This window comes from Delphinus delphis, chromosome 20 (assembly GCF_949987515.2).
Source record: "Delphinus delphis chromosome 20, mDelDel1.2, whole genome shotgun sequence".
NCBI classification, from domain to species: Eukaryota; Metazoa; Chordata; class Mammalia; order Artiodactyla; family Delphinidae; genus Delphinus; species Delphinus delphis.
Window position 1 is genome coordinate 25,522,418 of NC_082702.1, and position 20,413 is coordinate 25,542,830.

At 53.9% G+C, this 20,413-nt stretch overlaps 1 protein-coding gene and 1 long non-coding RNA gene across 2 annotated transcripts in view; one reads left to right on the forward strand and one right to left on the reverse strand.

The window, feature by feature from the left end:
* ZNF423 (zinc finger protein 423) overlaps positions 1-11,266 on the reverse strand; it is a 328,113-nt gene extending 316,847 nt beyond the window's left edge. Inside the window, exon 1 of the mRNA XM_060000399.1 lies at positions 10,612-11,266. Coding sequence (XP_059856382.1) covers positions 10,612-10,651 — 40 coding nt within the window. The 5' untranslated portion in view covers positions 10,652-11,266. The remainder of the gene's footprint in view (positions 1-10,611) is intronic.
* Positions 11,267-13,594: 2,328 nt separating this feature from the next.
* LOC132416819 (uncharacterized) lies at positions 13,595-20,170 on the forward strand. Its single transcript, XR_009517733.1, has 3 exons — positions 13,595-13,630; positions 16,289-16,375; positions 20,084-20,170. It is a non-coding gene; the product is annotated as an uncharacterized lncRNA (long non-coding RNA).
* Positions 20,171-20,413: the final 243 nt, after the last annotated feature.

The following is a 20,413-nucleotide window of genomic DNA, read 5'->3' on the forward strand; positions in this document are numbered from 1 at the left end:
GGGGGCAGGTGGGAGGAGCTGAAGGCAGGGCCTGGCACAGGTGAGTGCTTGCTCACTAACCCCCCATATCCTCCCCACAATCAGGGCCGGCCATGATGGCGACTCCGGATGGGCGTATGTAGGACCTGGACATTCTCCACCCACGTTGCCCCTGGATTAGAGGAGCATCGGGGGGCTTGCTCCAAGGATGCTTGGCAAAGGCCCTGGGGCCAAAAGAGCCAGGGGCACCTCAGACTGAACTGTCAGACACGTGAAAAGATACCGACATCACAGTCAAGCCCTTGACATGTTTTCTCTTATCCAATGTTCCCCTCAATCCTCGAAAGGGCTGGGGGAGCCAGGGAGGATCCAGCTGCCCTGCTGGCGGATCCCCCACATCTGCCACTTCAGTGTTCTCGCTCTGCAGACCTGTCACTTTAAAAACTACCTTGAAAATATCTGACATCTTTCTAGTCTGTATTATTTTAAAGCCAAAGCATCTTGTGCTTTCCCATTCCTATGTTCCAGGAATTAACATCTTAACCCATCTAAGACAGAGAGCCAACCCAACCAGTTCCATCCCATTTCACAGACAGGAAAACCGAGGCCCACAGTGGGAGCTGTCCTGCCCAAGATCACAGAGCATGCTTCCTCCAAACCGCAACCCTCCCGTTCCAGAGAAATAAATCAATGTTGACTCAGACCTTCAGTGAGTAGGGGGTCTTTCTTTTTTACACTGAGTTTTATTTTATTGGCAGTTTTCCCCACAAACACATCCCATTCTTCTCCTTCCTCCTTGCTTCTCCCAACCCATCCCTCACTCCTAGTGCTATTGAAGGGCAAGCCATCCCTGAAAGATGCAGAAGGTCCTGAAGGTCGCTTAATGGAGGCTGGACTGCAGAGTCCTGGCCAGCACCAAGCTGGGTCAAATATGTCCACTTTGAAGCCCCCTCAGGATTGTGGCAGGAAGGGGGGAGAGGAAGGGACTTCACTCAACTGAAAGTTCTGTTTTATTTAAAGTTAGTATGAAAATCTCATATTGCTTTTATCATTTGAAAACAATGTTTTACAATCCAGCACAACGCTTGGCACGGTAGCTTCAATAAACTAGCTACAATCTCATAGCAGAGAGTACTACACACACCCCTGCCCCTATCTGGGCTGAGGATAAAGGGGGAGAATGGGTGCAAAGCATGCCAACCCCAAGGGGCATGAGGGTTCCCAGTCCTCCAGAGAGAGCATGTCCCACCTCCTGAACAGAATAGAGACTGGGGGAGGGGAGGGGGGGCAGGAGAGACCACCAGAGATGTCAGCTGTGAGCCCAAGTCACCCACAAAGATGATCTGTGCTCCCTATCAGTTCACCCACTCACTCATTGACTCATTCATCTAGGAATTCATCCAGTCATTAACCCATCATTTGTTCACTATTCACTCATTCACTTGTCCACCCGTTCATTTATTCCCTCAACAGTTTACACACTTACTCATTCACCTAACAAATCCTTTTTCAACACAGGGACCCAGAAGCCCAAGTCAAGGTCATCTGCGAATGAGGGTGGCGTCCTGGAAGCCCACCAGGCTGACTGCATCCTATATAAAGAAACCCTCCCCCTGGACAAGAAGAGCAAGGCTAGTTTTGCCAACTCTCAACAGGGCTGCTCTGAGGACCTGAGATTTGAGTTACTCCCTGTTGCCCCAGGAGGCAGACCCAGAACCAATGCACCTCAATTACAGGAGGCGGACGGCAGCTTCACAGAAAGACGAACACGTGAAATTCAAACTGAAAATGCACAGGTGTGCCACAGAGGTCGTGAGCTCCCTGAGACAGAAAGTGTGTGAGTCCAGGCTGGATGGAAACAAGGATGCCATAAACACACTCCAAGAAGTCTGAAGGAAGTGGCCTCCAAGGTTTGTCTTCAACGTGGGATTTTCAGGATCCCGAGAAGTTCAAAGGCAAAAATAGTAGAGTCTTCCCAACATGCGTGCCAGGCCCCTAGCTGGTCCCTCTCTCCCTGAGGGGATAGGGGACAGGGACACGGCTCCCCAGAGAACCCAGCGCTCTCTGCAGCCTCCATCCCAGGCGACAGGAGCCCGCCCCCTCTTTCCATCCCCCTGCCCTGGGAGCCTGCCTCTCCTCCCTCACCCTCTCCCTGGGGACTCCCTGGAGCTGGTGATTGTCTTTCCTCTCCCCAAGTTCAGACCTGCAGCCCCATGGGGCTAGGGACAAAGCAATATCTCAGGTTCAGGAACCAGAAATATGCTGTATGTTGCTGGTGGCCATGAGGTCCTGCAGTCCCCAGGCCAAGGGGGTACACCCAGCCAGGATGTGACAGCCACTACCATCCCAGCTCCCTTATCCAGCCATGCCCTGCTCCCTAACCAAGCCCAGATGGCCATCACTCTGTCTCAGGCAGGTAGAATTCAGTGCAACAGGAGTTAGGTGGACAGTATGTTTTACTTAATTAGGATCAACAGAAGAGATAAACCTCACAGCAGGACAGGGAATGATAACGCTGCAAAAAATAATTCATGCCCGGGTAACGAAAGGGCAAATTTCAATTTCAGGAAAAAAAAAAAAAGGGGGAGAAAAAGGCACCTGGCACCTCCAAGGAGAACAGTATAAGCGTCTGCAGCACCCAGACCTGTGGGCCAGAGGTGGTGGGCAATCTGCGACTGGAAATCAAGGCAACAACGTGACCATTTCACAACAGCTGTCCCTCCCCTTCCCCATCACAGACAAACCAGCCTGAAGTGTGCAGGGCTGGGTAGGTCAGAGGGGCTATCTGGGTCCTGGCAGGCAGGTGTGAGGGCCACAGGGCAACCTCACACCTGCCAGTCTCAGTCTCCAGAGGAACGGTGCCCCTCAGGGAGACAGAACAAATGTTCTCATCCTCAGAGTGGTCACCAGATGACTCAACAGCTCCTAAGCACCCCTCCTGCCCAGCCCCCAGCCCACCAGCCCTGATGGAGCCTTCATCTGCCCTGCCCGGACTTCGGGCACTCCAGTCTCCCCTCTCTCACCAGAGCTAGGAAAAGCATCACCAGCTCTCCCAATCACTTCATCTTCGGAGCCTCTGTTTCTCATCTCTCCCTAGAAAACGGAGGCCTTGAACTGGATGGCCTCCTCCGAGAATGATGGGCTAAGACCACGCCCAACCCACCACTACCCAGGCGTTGGCTAAAAATGAAAGTTCACAGTGGTGACGGCTGCACAACTACGAACGTACTTAATGCCACTGAACTGGACACTTGAAAATGGTTAAGATGGTAAATTTTACCGTATGTATACCTTACCTCAATTTTTTTAAAGGGAAAAAAAAATGAAGAGTTCTGAACCCCTCCCCAGACCAGCTGGGTGAGTATCTCCAGGATCTGGACCCAGGAATCCGCAATTTTAACCAGCTTCACTCCAGGTGAAGGTAACGAACCCAGCGCCGAGGATCCTCTAACCTGTAGGAATCCACTCTCTTCCCAAACCAAGGTTCCCTCACCTTTTCCAGCATAAAGCCTTGAATCATCTCAATAAATATCTCTTGCACGAATGATTATTCAAATTAACGAATTCTCCAGGTTTCATAGCCCCAGGAAATACTTTTATTTACCCTGCTCTCCCTCCAAAACGAATGCTCCTGCCACCTCGGACAGTACAACTGGTACAGCCGATGCTCTCACCTCCCAACCCCGGCCTCAGGTAGCGTCAGCCCAACACCCCCATTAGCTGCGAGAGGGAAATTACTGTTAAATTAGTGAGCCCATCTACAGAGCCCCATTTTATATCCCAATTCAGAAGATGACATGAACATCTGCTTTCACTTCAAGACATTAATTTTCAATTATTGGAGAAAAACAAAATTAGTCCTGACAAATTGCTGGCGAACACGGGCTCTTGTCTGGCAGTTCATAATAGCAACTTTGGGGGCCCACAATTAGTGTCCTCGGCCGGAGTTTCCTGAAGTGTCCTTGTCATCTGGAGTCAGTGGCAGAAGTCTCCTTGCCCCGAGTTCCGTCCGCTCTCAGGTGGCTGCCTCTTTGGCAGCCAGGTTCAGAGAACTAAGGAATTTCTGGTTTTCTCTTCCTGGAGAAGGCAGGGATGGAGGGGGAGGGACATGAATAAAAACACCCACCCTGACCATTTTCAGTTTTGGACATGTCAAGCTTGCCTCCCCTTCGGCAGCAGGATTTCACACACTTAAGACAGGAATGAAAATCACTCCTGAGTTCAAGGGCACCCAGTAAAGGTACCTTAGAGAGCCTTATAATTTCGCATTGGCTGTCTGCAGTGGGAGAAGGGTGGGTTACAAGGTCCTCTTATGAGACCCTTCTATCCCTACCATGATGTCATCCAAGATTCTAAGTCTAAAACTCACCAGGCCTGGCCTCTGAGATTAGAATGTTTATAAATCTTCTGCAGTTGCTGGGGGTACCATCAACCCAGGAACTTGGTTCAGCCCGGGTCAGGAAAAAAAAAGAAAGAAAACCTGGAATTTGCCAACCTTACGGACCCCAAATCCAGAGCAACCCACTTGATAAGAGATTATCAACACCGTAATCTCATTCGATGGGTTTTTTATGTATCTTGGCTGCTGTAGTCACTATATCAATAAGAAGCCACTGAAATGTGAATGAGCAGAAGAATTCTGAGATAATGATGTAGCAGCCTTTGAATCTGACTTGCCACGATTGAAACCAGAGTGTGTTTGCCTAGCTAACACGTTCTGACTCTTAGGGGGCAAAGGCGGTGGTCACCAGAGGGAAGCAGGTCAAAAAAGAGAGAGAAAAAGAAAACAAAACAACAACAACAAAGGTAAATTATATCTTTAAGAAGAGAATGAAAAGACATTGCTAGTTCCAAAGTCAACTCGTAACTGAGCTCTGACATTGTGTAATTGACTTCGCAAGTAGAACAACAGCAATGTAACAAAGAAAATGTCAGTGTTTTCACAGCACTAATCTAAAACACTGGGAGGCCCTCCCGCTGTCAGCCAGGGCTGACAATACAATAGCTTTCAAAGGGATATTACCATCATGCTTTTATTCCTGACAGCAATCAAGACAAAGAGAATCCTTTTCACAAGACATTAAAAATCAAACCTTTGTAAAAGAAGATAGGTAAAACAGCGTTCTCCTTAAAGACAGCCACACGGAGCAATCAGCTAATTGGCGCTCCTTGAAAGAGGTAAAGTATTTTTATTTACTGAGTGTACAACCCCCCCCCCCCATCCCCGGCAGGTAAGCGATGTATCAAAAGTTTCCACCAGCATTTCCCCCGCTCCACTCCACCCTACCCTCTCCCACAGTCAGAGGGAGCTGAGGGCGCCAAAAACTTCAATTGGAATATAACCAATCCAGGCTTAATTAGTCCATTTTGGGTGCAAAACTACTCTGATTACCAACTAACATGCAGGAATTTGCAGAAACTGTCAAATCCACCAACCAAGGTGTATCAAGGTTTTCCCCGGCTACCCACAGTAACGGGGAGCCCACTAACAGTTTTCAAGGCATTCTGTTGTAATTACCCTGGACCCTCAGATCAGAAAGGAACCCTGATATCTATTGCAAACATTTTCGAGACGTGAAGATAATATTCTTTGCAAATACCAGTGTACCATGGACAAGGTCCAGGAAAGGTAAGTCCATTTTAACCTCGGGCAAACAAAGAGTTAACTAAACCCACCCATCCACCTCCGTTAAAAAAAAAAGAGAGGGCCAAGATAGGGCTAGCCTTCCTCTGCTTGCCCACCATCAAGACAGTTTTAGATGCCTGCATGTCAGAAGTTAGTGACGCTTACAGAAACCTGCAGGTCCAGGAGCAGCGAGTTAAGAGGTGCTGACGTTTGCGACCTACCCACTCTCCAAGCCACTGAAGTCACATGGCCCACCAGTTGCCAAGGGGTCCAAGATACCATGTCCCCACACCTCTTCAGGGCTTGACAGAGCCACTGTGGTCTAGGTAACCCCAGGCCTCTAGGAGGGGGAGAGAGAACTAACTCCATTTCTGGCAAGAGGTCCCTCTGGAACTCGGAGCCAAGGTGTTTTGTGACTTTTCCCTCTGGTACCTAACAGACCATCTGCCGAAAATACGCAAGTGAGTCCCGTCACTCAAAGACAGAAACATTACTCTATACACATCTGCAGAAGAGGATGCTTCTACTTTTCAGACAGAACTGGACACCGTTGTTTATTTTTAAACAGTATCTGAAAAACTGGTGCTATTCACTTTACTGCAAAATGGGCTGAAATTTTAAAAGAAGAGGGAACTGGCCCCAACACTGCCTTGAAATATCCATTCTCCTACCACCACCTCCTAAATCAGCCTTGTTCCAAGAGCCAGGCGGCCCGTCTCCATCGGTGGCAGGTTTCTTTCGTTTACACATCCAAATGAACAGTTAAGAGAAATCAATGCATCTAATTGCCAGACTATTAAATCCTACATCAGGGGAAGAATTCCAGAGCTACCAGCTTAAGAGCTGGCTACCGATATAGCAATGATTGCAACTTTCTATTAGACTGAACCAGACCTGCAGTTTTAGTCTCCAGCTAGGAACGCTGTATCAGATGCTGCACTCCACTTTCCCCCTCCCTCTCCCCCTCCCCTGTTAACATGCTGTAGCAGGCCACAACAGTGCCAGGATGGTTCTACGCAATTACTTCATGACTGTAAAGTCACCAGCATTTTGCACCTTTCGTGCGATGCACACTCAGCACCTTATGGTTAAACGTTTAGCAGGGTCCTCCTGTCCAACACACATAGTTTATCTTATTGCTTATTAAGTTTTTGCAAGAAACAAGTGGAAGAATCTAAACAGTAATTACTAGACATAAAGGATGTTTTCTAGAGTGAGACAGGTCCTCCCAAAGCTGGGAGTTGGTGACTTAATTGAGGAAGGGGGGATTAAATGTTAGCTGCCCCAATCCACATAGAAAGCTAAAGAACCTATAAAGGATTTGTTTTGCCCTTCCTACAAGCTCATGTACGTTTAGCCAAACAAATCTGGACAATTTACACCTGTATGTGGTCTCAGCTGAATCAAGAAACCTGTAACCTCAGATGCCTCTTTTTATTACAACTCAATTATTTCCATGGAAACACGAGCAGTGGCAAACTACACCGCTTCCAAGTCCCTAGACCAACAAATTTATAAGATGGACTTTGGAGGAGCTATGGGCTGGCAGGAGAGGAAGACAGAGAAGGGGAGGGGAGCACAGAGAAGTCACTGGGGGTAGTTTTGGGATGTTGTAGTTGGCGGGTCCATGGACACAGCCTGAGTGCTAATTAACATTAAGAAGTGTAATTAACAGGCAGTTGCTGGATGGAGGAAATCAACAGTATTACCAATTATTCAGAAGTTTTAAGCTGAGCCTGGGAAAAAAGATGTATTAATTTTCCATATAAATGGAGGGGCTGTTTTGTGGATCTGAGGAGGCAGTGTGGGTAAAGGGAGTAGGTTAACAAACCACCTGATATCATTGGCCAAAATAACATCAGTGAGATGTGATGGGAACAACCCCGGAGAATGAGGCCGAGATTATCAAAGGGAACAAATCATCTCACAACAGCCACACCACACCACCAGGAAACAGAAAGGGAGAGGATGGTGTCGGGAGGGAGAAATCGGTCAGAAAATGTGACTTTTGTAACACTGATATTTTTTTTGGTGTGTGTGGTTCTTTTTTTTTTAAATCACAGGGCTTCTGACGACCAACGAGGCTATTCTCCCCGCTGCCCTACTGCCTAGCACTCTTCTCTATTTGTTGGGTGTCCACCCTGGGAGCTGGGTTTTCCAAAGAAAGACAAACATCCAGGGGGGACAAGTGACCCCACTCCAGAAGGGAGGTTGTGTCTCTGAGTGGGAGGTGCGACGTCCCCACTAAGACCTGTCATGCCCTGCTTGCAAATCACACTTTCTGAGCATCCACTAGAAATTGTTACACTTCTGTCTTTCCTTCCTGCTATGGGCTTTCACATTTGCTAGATCAATTACGAGCTATACAGCCAAGCAACTTTCACAACATATAATGTGCGGACTGGGGAAGTCCACAATGCCTCGATGTTAGCCCTGACACACAGCGGCGGAGGCCAAATAAAATAAAATTCAAAAGGTACCACTGTTCCTTAAGAAGCATCTTTAAAGGTGAAGACCTTGTCATTTTAAACACTTGATAAGGAGCTGTCCACACTCAAGCACACTTTTGAATATTGCTTGAGAAAGGGGGGGAGGGGAGGCAGTTCTTGAAAAGCAATAAATCCATCACCTGCTGTAACTCTTATCTATTCAAATTATCTTCTCTCTTAATTCCTCCCCCTTAAGGGGCGGCATCTCCACCCTGTTCACCCCAGTAAACTGAATAAATGGCAAAATGGTGAGAGACAAGGGCTGGAGCTGCTTTTGGAAAATGCAAAGAGTCGCGAGAAGAAACAGAGAATCTCACACTCCAAGGGCCGAAAGGCAAGGCGCTTCTCAAAATGCCTACACTAGTCTTGTTCCCACTTTGCTGTCTTCCCCCCATCAATTAGTTTGAATTCTCTGCTATACATGTACACATACACATTGAGAGAGACAGACATTCATTAAAAATCATGTCCAAGCTCATTCCATGAAAGGTTGAAGACTGACTCTTGAGTCTTTCTCAGTGATACACAGAGTGGTTTTAGAATTAGGTTCCAGCAACTCTGAAACACCCACCCATCTGTTCCCGGCAAATTGCTCCACCTTTGCTTTCTGTGCCTCGACTTCTAAAAGAAAGAGGTATGGAGGCATGGGTTCGAGTTAGAGGTAGGTAAGCTCTGCATCTTCCTCTATGAAAAATCTGTTTCTATACGTAGATTTAACTCAAAATCAACTGCCCAAGTTGGATAAAACTGTTTTTCCAACCAGAGACTCCAATTGTACATTTTCCTCTGGGCCACCTTAAGTGGCTCTTGAAGGAGTGAGCAGTGAGCCAAGGAAAGAGAAAAGAAATCAAACATTATTTCAAACCGAGAACCCTTCTATTCAGCAAAAGGACAAACATCTAGCGTTTTCCTGTCCCCTTATTGAGGTCTCCATTTTGGTTTCAACCAGAACACCCTCTAGACCCTCCAGTTCTGTGGAACAGGTCAGGCTATCCAGGACCGGGATGCCTGCCAGAGTGAGGGGAACAACACCAACTTATCTCAAGGAAAAAGAGGAAAGGGAGCAAGCGGGTTGCTGAGTTTGGACTGAGTTGGTCCGCTGCTAAGATGACAGGGAGAATCTCTGCTGAACCGAGTGCCCGCGATCTCCTGGGACTTTGGAAGGAGAGCAATGGCGGGTGTCTCAAGACCCTCCTTGCCAGATGCAGCCCCAGCCATTCCAGCCAGGAGCAAGGCTGGCAGGAAGGGAGCAGGGGCCCCTGCGCCTTACCGCGCAGGCCTCCAGGAAATGAACTTTTCAGAGCAGAACTGGGCTCGGGCCAGAGGTCATCAAGGGAATTGGGAGAGGACAAGGGCCTCGGGACTTTTGGCTCCAGAGACGTAGCGGCTCTCATCCTGTCCCTCCTCTGTCATCTCCCAGCGCGGGGGACGGGGGAGGCCGGGCACCCACCCAGGGGAGACTGGAATGGGGACAAAGCAGCAGACGAGGCCAGGAGAGGGCAGCGGGTGGGGAGAGGACAGGGGAGGGGCTCAGTTGCCTTCATGCGGCATCTCCCCGGGGCCTCTGCTCTCCAGGGCCCCGCTCGGCCCGCGGGCGCTCGGTAGAAATAGAATGCGAGACAAGGACAAGAAGAGGGGGATGTGGGGCTGTGTGTCCTCACAAACGTGTGCACTCCGGGGACCTGAAACGGGAAGCCAGCCTAGGTGACGAGGGTGTGGGTGCCCGGGGTCGGGTCGCGGGAGCTCTCCGCGGAGGGGCGCGCAAGGCAGCCGCTGCGCTCCCCTGGGGACCAGCGTCCCGCCGGCGCTGCGCAGACAATGAACTCCTGACGGAGGCTCCCGGCCCGGTTGGCCTCGGTGGAGGAGGCAGGAAGTATGGGGGCCCGTGCCGGGAAGGCGGCCTGGGCAGGGGGCGGGGAGGGGGCGCCCGGCGGCCAGGGCCGGGGCCCGGGGCGCGCGCAAGCAACGCCCGCCGCCCTCGGCTTCCCGGGGCGACAAGGCGTGGACAGAGGAAAGGCGGCAAGGCCCGGGGCCCAGCGAGAGCGGCCTCGGAGCTACCGGCCTCCTGGGCGCCCATCCTCACCGCCTCTTCCTTCCTCCCGCCGCCCGCCCGCCGCCGCCGCCGCCGAGATTCGCAATCCCCGCCAAGTCGGGCCCGCACCCCTTGATTGGCCACGTGGGCCCGGGGCCCGCAAAGAGGGAGCAGCGAGGGCTCCTCAGCGGCGCCCCCAGGCCCGAGTCCCCCGCGGGCGGCGGCGCCGGGCCCGGAGAGGGTCCGGGCGGGTAGGGTGTCCGCGGTATGCCCCCCTCCACCTCCACTGCCTCCGCCTCCGGCTCGCGGCTTCCTCCTCCCCCTCCTCTTCCTCCTCCTCCGCCTCCGCCTCCTCCGCCTCCTCCTCCTCCTCTCCGCTCGCTCGCTCGGGTCCCAGGCCGCCCGCCCGCTCGCCGGTCCCTCCTCCCTCGCTCGCTCCCTCCCTCCTTGCTCGCTCGCGCCTCCGCCGGGCCTCGCTCGCTCACCTTTCACCGAGCGCGGCTTCGCCTGCTTCCGCCTGGACATGTCCGGGGCTCCCGGCGCTCCGTCGCCCTCCGCGGCCGGCTCCCCCCCCCGCCCCCCGCCGCTCCGGGCTACCCTTCTCCCCCTTCTCCTCCTCCTGCCTCTCGGAAACTTTTTTTTTTGCAGCCGGGTCGGCAGCTGTGGGGAGCGGATCGCAGGTCCGGGGCGGCCTCCCTGGGGGGGGCGGCCCGGGCCGGCCGAGGCCGCTCCGGGGCGGGGGGAGGCCCGGGGGGCGCGCCGGGGCCCTGCCTGTTGCAATGCGGCAGCCGGGGGCTCTCGGTCCCAGCAGCGGTCCCAGCGGCGCGGGGAGTCCGGAGGCCACTCGGCCGAGCCGAGTTATGCAAAAAAAAAAAAAAAAAAAAAGCCGCCCCCCTCCTCCTCCCCACCCCCCGCCGGCCCCCGGCCCCTGCGGCCCCCTCCCTCCCTCCCTCCCCCACCCCACCGCCACCCTCACCCTCCTCCTCCTTCTCCTCCTCCGCCCCTTGCCGGATTTTTGTGCAAAGTTTGCAGGCGTCCGGCTACGCAACCCGGTGCGGAGCTCACAATGAACCCATCTGAGGAGGGGGGACGGGGCTGGAGTCGAGGGGGTCTCGGGGGGGAGGAGACCGGGAGGCGGTCGGGAGCGCGGAAGCTCAGCACCCCTCGAAAAAAAAAAAAAGCCTTCAGATTACCCCCTGCTGCACAAAAAATAATAATAAATATTAATGGTTTTTAAATGCCCAAACGCCTGGTTTGGAAATTATGATGGATGGGGAAGGGTATCCCTCAACTCAGCCTACTTGGGGGGTTCGAAACGGCCGCAGCCGCTCGGAAGCCGCAGCTCGGGGCCCCTGGCTCACGCCCCCTTCTCTGGCTCTCGGCTCGGTCCGGCGCCGGCCCCCCGGAGGAGGAAGGGGCGCGCGGGGGCGCTCAGGCGGCGGCGGGCAGGCGCGCCCGTGCCCCGGGCATTGCTCAGCCCGTGCGCCGGGCCGCCGCTGCCTGCCCTCGGGCTACGGTGCTCAGCGCGCGGCGCGCAGCGGATCCCCAGGCCGGTGCCAATTCGCCGGCCCCGCTAGCTGCCTCCATGGGCCAGGGGCTCGGAGAGGGGGGAGGCAGCGGCCGCGGCGGCGGAGGAGGAGGACGAGCAGGCGGCGGCCGGGCTCCCGTCCTCCCGGGCAGCGGCGGCGGCGGCTGCGCCCCGGCTCCTCCGCGCTCCAGCCGGCGCCGGCCCGCCCGCCAGCCTCCCTTGCGCTCCTGTCTTCTTTGTGGTCGCTGGCTCTCCTCCTCCCGATCCGGCTGCTGGGGCTGCACTGCAGAGACACATAATAAAGCCAGGCTTGGCTGGAAATGTAGCCGGGTCCCAGCAGGAGGATGTGAGGAGCGGAGTCCCGGCGGGGGAGCGCTCTGATCCCGTGGGGCGCCCCGCACTGCTCCGGCTCGGATCAGACGGAGAGAGGGCCAACAGCACCGAGCGATGGACAGCGCTGGAAATACAGCTCCGGCCGCCCGCAAAACCCGGACCGCGGCGGCAGGCACGGCGCGGGCGCGGGCACCGCACCCGCACGCGGGGCCCCGATTCCGGCGCTGACGGCCCCGGGGACGGGAGGAGGGAACAGACACAGGGCCCACGAGTACTGTCAAGCTCGCCAAGGTACATTTGCATCACAAACTGCAAAAAGTGAGGGGATTGGGGGGAGGGGGACAAACTGCGGTGAACTGCCCAGGCACTGCCACCTCCGCAAATTATGCCCCACACATATGCATATCCCTGAACCTGGGTTTTCCCTCTCGGATTCTGCCCAGCGGTCCGTGTTTGAAGACCATTCCTGCCCCACATCCAGAAACTCTTCCACGGCTGGGCTAAATCTGTTCGCCCCCAACACCTGAATCAGTGGGGTTCCCGCGCCTGGTTGCACGCTTCTTAGCTAAGACTATAAAAGAAACACCCTAGCCCCAAAATATTGCAGTAGCACCGCCTCCCCCCACGACTGACATATAAACCAGCTCCTACTTGACACAAAGTTTTGCCCCAGCCACCAGGGGGCGCCTCGGGTCCTTGCAGCGGTTGAACCAGTTGAGGCTTGGGTCTCGGAGCCGGCAGGCCAACGGCTCAGACTTAGGAAAACTCTTCCCCAGGCGGCTCCCCTAAACAGTTCCTTTGCCTCCCCATCCCCCACCAGCTGCAGGAGGCCAGGTCCAGAGAGGGGAAAGGGACCCGACAACACCCGCCCACCCCGCCCTTCCCTGGGCAAGTGGCGCCACCTTGGGCCGGCTAGCCCCAGAGCTGGGAGAGCGGAGCGGGTGCGCGGCGCGGCGCTGGGGGTTATCAATCTCACGGATCGATAAGTTGCCACTTGGAGAGAGGAGGGCTGTGTCCCCTCGGAGACGAGTTACCCAGGGCAACCTTTCACGGAAAAACCTGCTGCCCGCCGAGAGCCGCGCCGGGGCCGGCCGGGCAACGGCGCCCGCCCCAAGCAGGACGCCTGCGCCCCGCCGTTTCCCAGCCCGCCCGCCAGCCCGGCCCGCGCCCCCCTCGGCTAGCTGTGCGGTCCCACTCGGCCCTGCTCGCCTCTCTGGGCCTCCGAGTTCCGACCCCGTGCTGGGCTGATAGCAGAGGTAGATGCCACCTCCGCCCCCGCACCCCCACCCCCCGCCGCGGCTGGGGAGCAGGGATAGGCCTTGAGGCAGGGTCCGGGGAGAAGACCAAGCTAGCGCTCTCAAGGCCGTCTCCGAAGTAGAGTCGGGCGACCAGCGAAACGCGACGCCGCCGAGGCATACACCCTGCCACCTGGAGACCAAGAGCGAGTATCCCTAGAGGAGCCAGGACTAGGACAGAGACGTGCTCTAACTGGGACTCAGACCCTGAAAGCCGCCTCCTCCCCCCATTAGGGCTGCCACCCCCGGGTCACCGCCCTCCCCAGCTCCCGCGTCCGAGAGCATCCAACGTCTCGGCCTTCCCGGAGGGAAATGGGAGCCGCCTCCCGCAGCTCAGGGATAGCCGGGGTAAGGATGAGAAGGGGTGTCAAGGGCCAAAGCGAGGGCAGAGGCCGCAAGGCACCTGGGAAGGAGCCAGGAAGGAGGGGCCGAATCAGCAGCTCCCCACCCCCGCCGGCGCCTGGGATCGCGGCCCGCGGAGAGAGGCTGACAGGCGGCAGATGGCACACGCTGGGGGAGGGGGGCGATTGGCCTCGGCTCCGGGGTGCCCCCGCCGCGGGCTGCCTCTCCTAGGGGGAGGGGGCGGAGAACAGCCCCCGGCTCGCCCTCCCAGGCTCTCTGGGGGTTGGAGACTGCGGATCGGGCCCAATCGGGAGCCGGGAGAGAGAGGGGGCGGACAAAAGGAGCACGGTGGGGAAGGGGTTGCTGGAGGATAGGAGGGGTCGCCGGGCCGGAGGGCTGGTTGGAGACCCGCAGCGCTGCCCTTTTTCCACCCTTGGGAACTGCGGAGGGCCCAGAGGCCAGAGGAGGGGGTAACAGGATAGGGGGCAGGCGATAGTCTATCCACAAGGGAACTAATCCACAAGGGCTGGGGGTCCTGGAGAAGGGCACAAAGTTTTCTGGACCCCGTCCCGAGTGTCGCCGTCGTACACGTTCGCGTCCCGACGCCCCCCCTCCCCCCGCTAAAGACCTGGCTGCCGTCTCCCAGTTCTGTGGCAGTCAGGGTGCGGAGGGAGCTCGACCTCGTCCCTGCCTCGGCCCGGCCAGCTTTCTCAGAAGCTTGTTTCATTTTTAACTCCTTCCAGAAATATGCTGTTTTAAGGAAAATTCCAGAGCAGCAAAAATCCGGTAGCTCCTACTGAAAGGGTCTCAAGGGGCACTGGGTGAGGGCAGGGCTAGCTGCCTGCCGCGTGGGCTTCGCTTCTCACCAGCCTGGCGACCTGAGACCAGAAAAAGGACATTTTCAGGTGACACTTTGTATCCCACCTGCCTACTTCCGGCAGGCGATCCAAGAGTCTGGGTCCCTCCCGCCATGAGAAAGTCCCCCGGTGGCCTCTTCTTCCTCATCTGCAAAGGGGACAGCTGCTCCTCCCCTACCCAGAGGAGAGGCTGGGAAAAACCCTTCGTAAGCTGTAGGGAGCCACCATCATAAATGCAAGAGAAATTACAAGTTAATGTAATTTTTGAAAGCAAATGAGACCTTGCTCACATAAATGGGCATCTTCCTTTCGAGTCACAACTTCACTGGAGAACAGGGCACCTCTCACCTAAGGTGTTGCCTTTTCCCATCCAATTCTGCTTGCTCCTAATGATGTATATCCCCAGACACACAGCAAGTGAGGTTCCTTTGAGTTTAAAAAGAAGCCGGCGTCGTCCAGAGCAGTCCGGTGAACGCAGAAGGGGCTGTAGGTGGCAGATAACAAGGTAGGACAATGAAGTAAAGTGAGATGGGGTTCCTTTTGTGACCTCTAAACTAGTATCCCCGAAAAATCTCGAGAGTTGTTCAAGAGGTGCTTTTCAGGAAGTGACCAAATGACCGTCTTCTCCCCCCATACGTGCACACACACACTTACTTTAAATGACGCTTGAATATATACAATTTGGAATTTGTGATCTTTGTTTACCGTTTTAATAACTTGAGAGTCACACTCTCCACTGGGGACATTTGCATCAGCCTATAAGAAACAGTCATTTCAGGGAGGGAAGACGAACCCCCAATTTCCCCCCAGAAATAAGTTCATTCCTTTGTTATTTGTTTATTCAACCTTCATTTATTCATTGTGTGCCTACTGTGTGCCCAAACTGAGGGGAAGGCAATGAACAAGAAGGACCACAGTCCCTCCCTGCTGGGGCTTGTTCTCTGGTGGGGAGGCTGACTTTTAATAAATGGCCACATAAATAATTATTTAATTACCGTTTTGAACAATCCTGAGAAGGAAAAGTATAGTGTAAATGAGGCCAAAAAACAGAGGGTCACAGTGGTGGTCTGGCTGAGAGCCTGAAGGAGGAAAGAATCGGGAAAGAGGACAAAGAACAGAGTTCCTGGCAAGGTGAACAGTGTGTGGAAAGGGCCTGAGGTGGAAAGGAGCTGAGTGATTCCGAGGGGAAGTTGTCACAGTTCCGAGCAAAGGGCCCAAGGAGGTCACCAGGCTTAGAAGCCAATCTGATCCATCTTCCAGTCCAGCCTCCCTCATTGCCTCACTGGAGAACCTCGAGAAGGGACTCTGTGAGTCCAATTTCTCATCTGCAAAATGGGAATGCAGAGAACATGCATCTCACGGGGTTGTCCTGAGGATTTCACATTAGTTAAGTGCTGCCGGTCTGGCCCAGAGCAAGGCCACGAGGCCTGACAGCCATTATCAGACCTTCACTTCCTTCCTTCCTGTCTCTCCCTTTCACCGCCCTTCAAGGTCAAAAGTATTTCTAGAGGGAGATGCCAATCACACAATTGCAAATTCCCTCCTTGCACTGACAAGTCCCTCCTTCCCTGGGCTGCTGCTTTCTAGAAGTTTTCTAGCAGCTTTAGGTCTGTTGAGAAGGCTCTGTGTTCGAGAGGACTTGATTTTTCCTTTTGCTCTTTTGCGTTTTTGTTTCATTGTAACCACCCATCTAGTCGTGGAATCCAGGTTTTCCTGGGCACTCCTGTCCTGGGGGTACTCAGGAAGCAATGGCTGTGCCCTGTGGTTGAACCTGTCAGGAGATAACTGGCCACCACCCACCATCCAGGTCTTCCCGCCTCCACAGAGGTCTTCACAGCATTGAGGATTCCTTTCATATGGCTTGGTCTTGAAACTTCTGAGACATCAGAACAGGGTAAGTCAAGATAGAAGAGAGTCCCTTTCTCTGCTCTTAGTTCTCAGCCTGGTGTTTTGGGGAGGGAAATCCCTACAGATGCTCCTGCAATTCCCCAAGGATCCCATGACCGCAACTCAAAGAGGCCAGCGGCAGGCCCAGACATCTGCGTCCCTGGAGCTGTGGGAGTACAGTGCCAAAAACAATAAGTCGGGTGTGGGAACCTCCTGTCTTCTCCAGTTTCTGTTCAGCTGGGAAAGCCATTTCTATTTTATCATCATTATTATAATTATTTAATTCTTCAAGCATCAGCAGTCTTTGCAGGGAACACCCACAAGGCAGCAAAGAAACCAACTTGGCAGAAGGGTCCCGGTGGACTCACACCCTCAGAAAGCTTGAAACTCCTGACCTGGCCCTGAGACCTCCACCCAGACCACCTCCGGGTGCCCCAGGGTGCGGCACACACAGACCTGGGGTCACTCTTAAAATGCTTCTTTTACAATGTTTGTGATTCACTTTGAAAGAAAAAAGCAAGCCAGTGTATAATGAATGTGATAGATGCCCACTTTTCTAAGTTTGAACTAGGAATGGTCCTATCAGGCAGGGGCACATTTCAGAACTGGTCACAAGGCCTTTGGCCATTGGTAACTCCAGTGGCCACCAATGTTTTGCTAATTAGCAAACAGGGTATCCAAAAAAAGTGATAGATTTAGAAATGGGCACTCACTGGTGGAATTAAAGGCATTTAAGGTACAGTTGAGCAAAATGATCTAGAGACACTCCCCACCTTGCCTGCACAGGGAGTGTAAATCTGGTGAGGCTGGGGTAGCCTGTCCCTTTAGGGCAAGCCCCTTCCCACCACCACCCCCAGGCTCTGTCCCTTCAGGGTCCTGTGTCCAGCCATCAGGTATGATTACTGACTGCATGGTGCCCAGCAGAGGACACAGAAGCCTGCCTGGCAATGTGATGGGGCTTGTCTGGAGTATATCTCTCACATGGGAAGTGGTCAGATACCCTTAAAGGACAGAATGCCAGCGCTTCGTTGACCTGACAAAACTGGTTGTAGGACCTGTTTTGTCCTTGGGGTGATCCTGCTTTCACAACTTTCTCGGTGTGAGACAGAATTTGGCCAGAGACTTGCCTTCACCATCACCTGGTAGAGAGGTTAGGCGGGAATAGCAAACGCTTACCCACCTCCAACCTCTTTTGTGACCACAATTATTTACCAAAAAGATCTAAGAGTGTGCAGGACCAAAGTCACTAAGATAATTTTGCAAAAAAAAAAAAGTGATATTAGGTTGTTACCTGTGCACATACCCTTTCCCCTCCCATTCCCCCACCATCATGAACAGAACCTACAAGGCCTAAGAGAAACGCCATGAAAATTTCAGAAGAGCATGGCATGTGGGGTCCCTGTGCTGGCACATACAGTGGAGGACCCAGTGCCCACAGGCAGGTAGGCGGGAAGTGAGATCATCTGGGCTAAGCCTGCCCTGCTCCCCATTACATCTCTGGTGCCCTGCAGATGCTCAGAACTTAGTCAGGGCATCGGGAGAAAAACTGTCAACCTGTGCCGCATACAGAGGAGGTGCCCACTACACCTCTGTGCAATCAGCCATTTTCACATGGTTCATATGGTGGACAACAGAGGCCAACTGGTAAAAACCTTTGCCTACCCGGCTAGCTATCTCAGGGCAAAGCCCCAGGTTTTGACAAGTATCCCCTTCACGCCACAGTGCCCACTTCGTGCCCAGTGAATGGTGGTGACTGGAGAAGCACGCTGACCCAGGAAGCCAGAGGCAGACTGTAGACAGACTGGGCCACCGCAGAACACAGAGGCCGGTCTCAGGGAAAAGGGCTCAGCCTCTCAAGCCAGACAGGCCTTGATGTGAATCCCAGGGCAAAGCAACCCCATTTATAAAACGAGGAGAATAATGCCAATGGCATAGGCGGTTGGGAGCCATAGGGTAATCTCGCTGTTGACTTGCCTCAGTCATGTGTAGGGCATGAAATGAGCAATGCTGTCACATGCCTGACACACAGCACTTGGGACACGGCAGATGCTTGATAAATGTTATGTTTTGATTGTGGTCCTTCAGTGAGTGGTATGGCCGTGACCCTGCTGAGGGGTGGGCTGACGGCGGGGAGAGCTCATTGGCAAGGCCCAGCGAAGGCAAGAAAAGAGAGCTGGTCAGGCATCTTCCCTGAGAGGGGCTCTCTTTTATCTGCCAGTTCCCTGGATTCATTACCAGGTCCTTCCATACTGTACGTGCTTAATAAACGTCAGCTATTGTTAATATTCATAGGCAAAGCACACACAACAGCCACTCAATAAGTTTAGGTTCTCTGAGTGGCCTCAGACGAACCCTCTGTCTGCCTCAGTCTCCCCATTTGTGAAATCTCTCTGGTTCTCTGACTAAATGAAGAAGCAGATCTGGGTTTACTCCCATCCTCTGGCCCCACGAGCACCCGGCCAGCCATCAAAGCCAGAGGAAGCAGAGGAAATTCAGGTGAAAGGGCACCAACAGGAGGTGGTGGGTCTTAGGCTGGGAGCAGAGGGAGGCCGGGCTCGGACCCCTGTGGACCAAGCCTGGGGTAGTATTTCCCAGAGCCTGCTGCTGCCTCCTCTGAGTGCCCCCTGGCCCCATCCTGGTCATGCACATTGGGACATGCCAGGGCCTGGCTTCCCAGGGGCCAGAGGGAGCTCCCGCAGGGGACTTCAAAAGCCCAAATGCCTTTCAGAAAGGAACTAAAACTTTCTGCTTAACCAAAGCCTCCACAGGAGAAGAACAGCCTAGCCCTTTTCTTTTTAAGTCTATTTTCCAGCCGGCTGGCCTGGTCATTCTCTTTTTTTCCTATTATAAACGGTCCCAGCTGCAACACACAGGGAAAAAAACCATCTCCCAGGCCTGGACAGGGGCCGGTCGCAGCCACAGCCGCCTGGCTGGCCTCCTGCGGCAGACAAAGGCGGCTCCAGCCTCCGGCACCCACTGGGAGAGGCCCTGGAGCCCCTGTCCAGAGCCAAGGCCACAGCAGGAGCAAGGGGAGGATTCGGGAAGTTTCTGCCAGCACTCCAAACCTTCTCCGGCCCCCGGGGAGCAGAGCTGCCATCCGGCCAAGCCAAGGACTTCTGAAGAGCCTGTTTGTTAGGGCAGAAAATGAAAGATCAGGCTCTCCCTTATAAAAGCCACAGGATTCAGGGCTTTAGACCTGGAAGGGCCCTATGAGATGATCTAGTCCAACCACCTGGCTGGAAAGATGGGGAAACCGATGTCTTGGGGGACTCACCCAAGGTCACCTTGCCAACTAATAGCAGAGCTGACTCTTGAAGCCAAGGCTCCCAATTCCAATATTAAGTAGCAAAGAAATGTTCCGGGGTGGGGGGGTGTCAGGAGAGGGACCTTAATATCCTGAGGTTGCCAGATGGAGTGGGGATGTCCTTTCTTTTGGGGACAACCCAAAAACAGACAACCTGCTTTGGACTCTCCACTCCCCTGCCTCCCAGCAAGTTATTTCATTTCTCTGTGCCTCTGTTTCCTCACCTGTGAACAAATGGAGTTATGCTGGTAGCTACCTTGTAGGGCTGCTGTGAGAATTAAATGAGCCAATAGGTAAACCACTTAGGAGAGTACTCAGAAGTTAGCTGATTACCTATAACTGTAAAGATTTGTTTTCTTCACCCACCCAACGAAAATGTATTTGCAACCTCTGGGCTCTACTCTGTGACAGGCTCTGGACCAGATGCTGGGGATGCAGCTGGGCAAGGCAGACAGGTCTGTGGCCTACTAGAACTTCCAGTCAAGGGGAGTTAAGAAGACTGATCACTGTGGGCTGTCTAGCGCAGTGCCTGATGCAGCACACCCCAGTTCCTCAGTTCTCCCGGTGGGCATGTAGCAGATGTCACAAACAGCTGTCTCCAGAGCAAAACTGACCAAGCAGATGAGGCCAGGAGACTGGAGAACCCAAGGGGGCTCCAAGGAGAACACCCTTGCCAAGAGGTGAGAAGCTACCACGCAGCTTTTTGTGCCCTAATGTTGACAATGAGTTTTAAGTATTCTA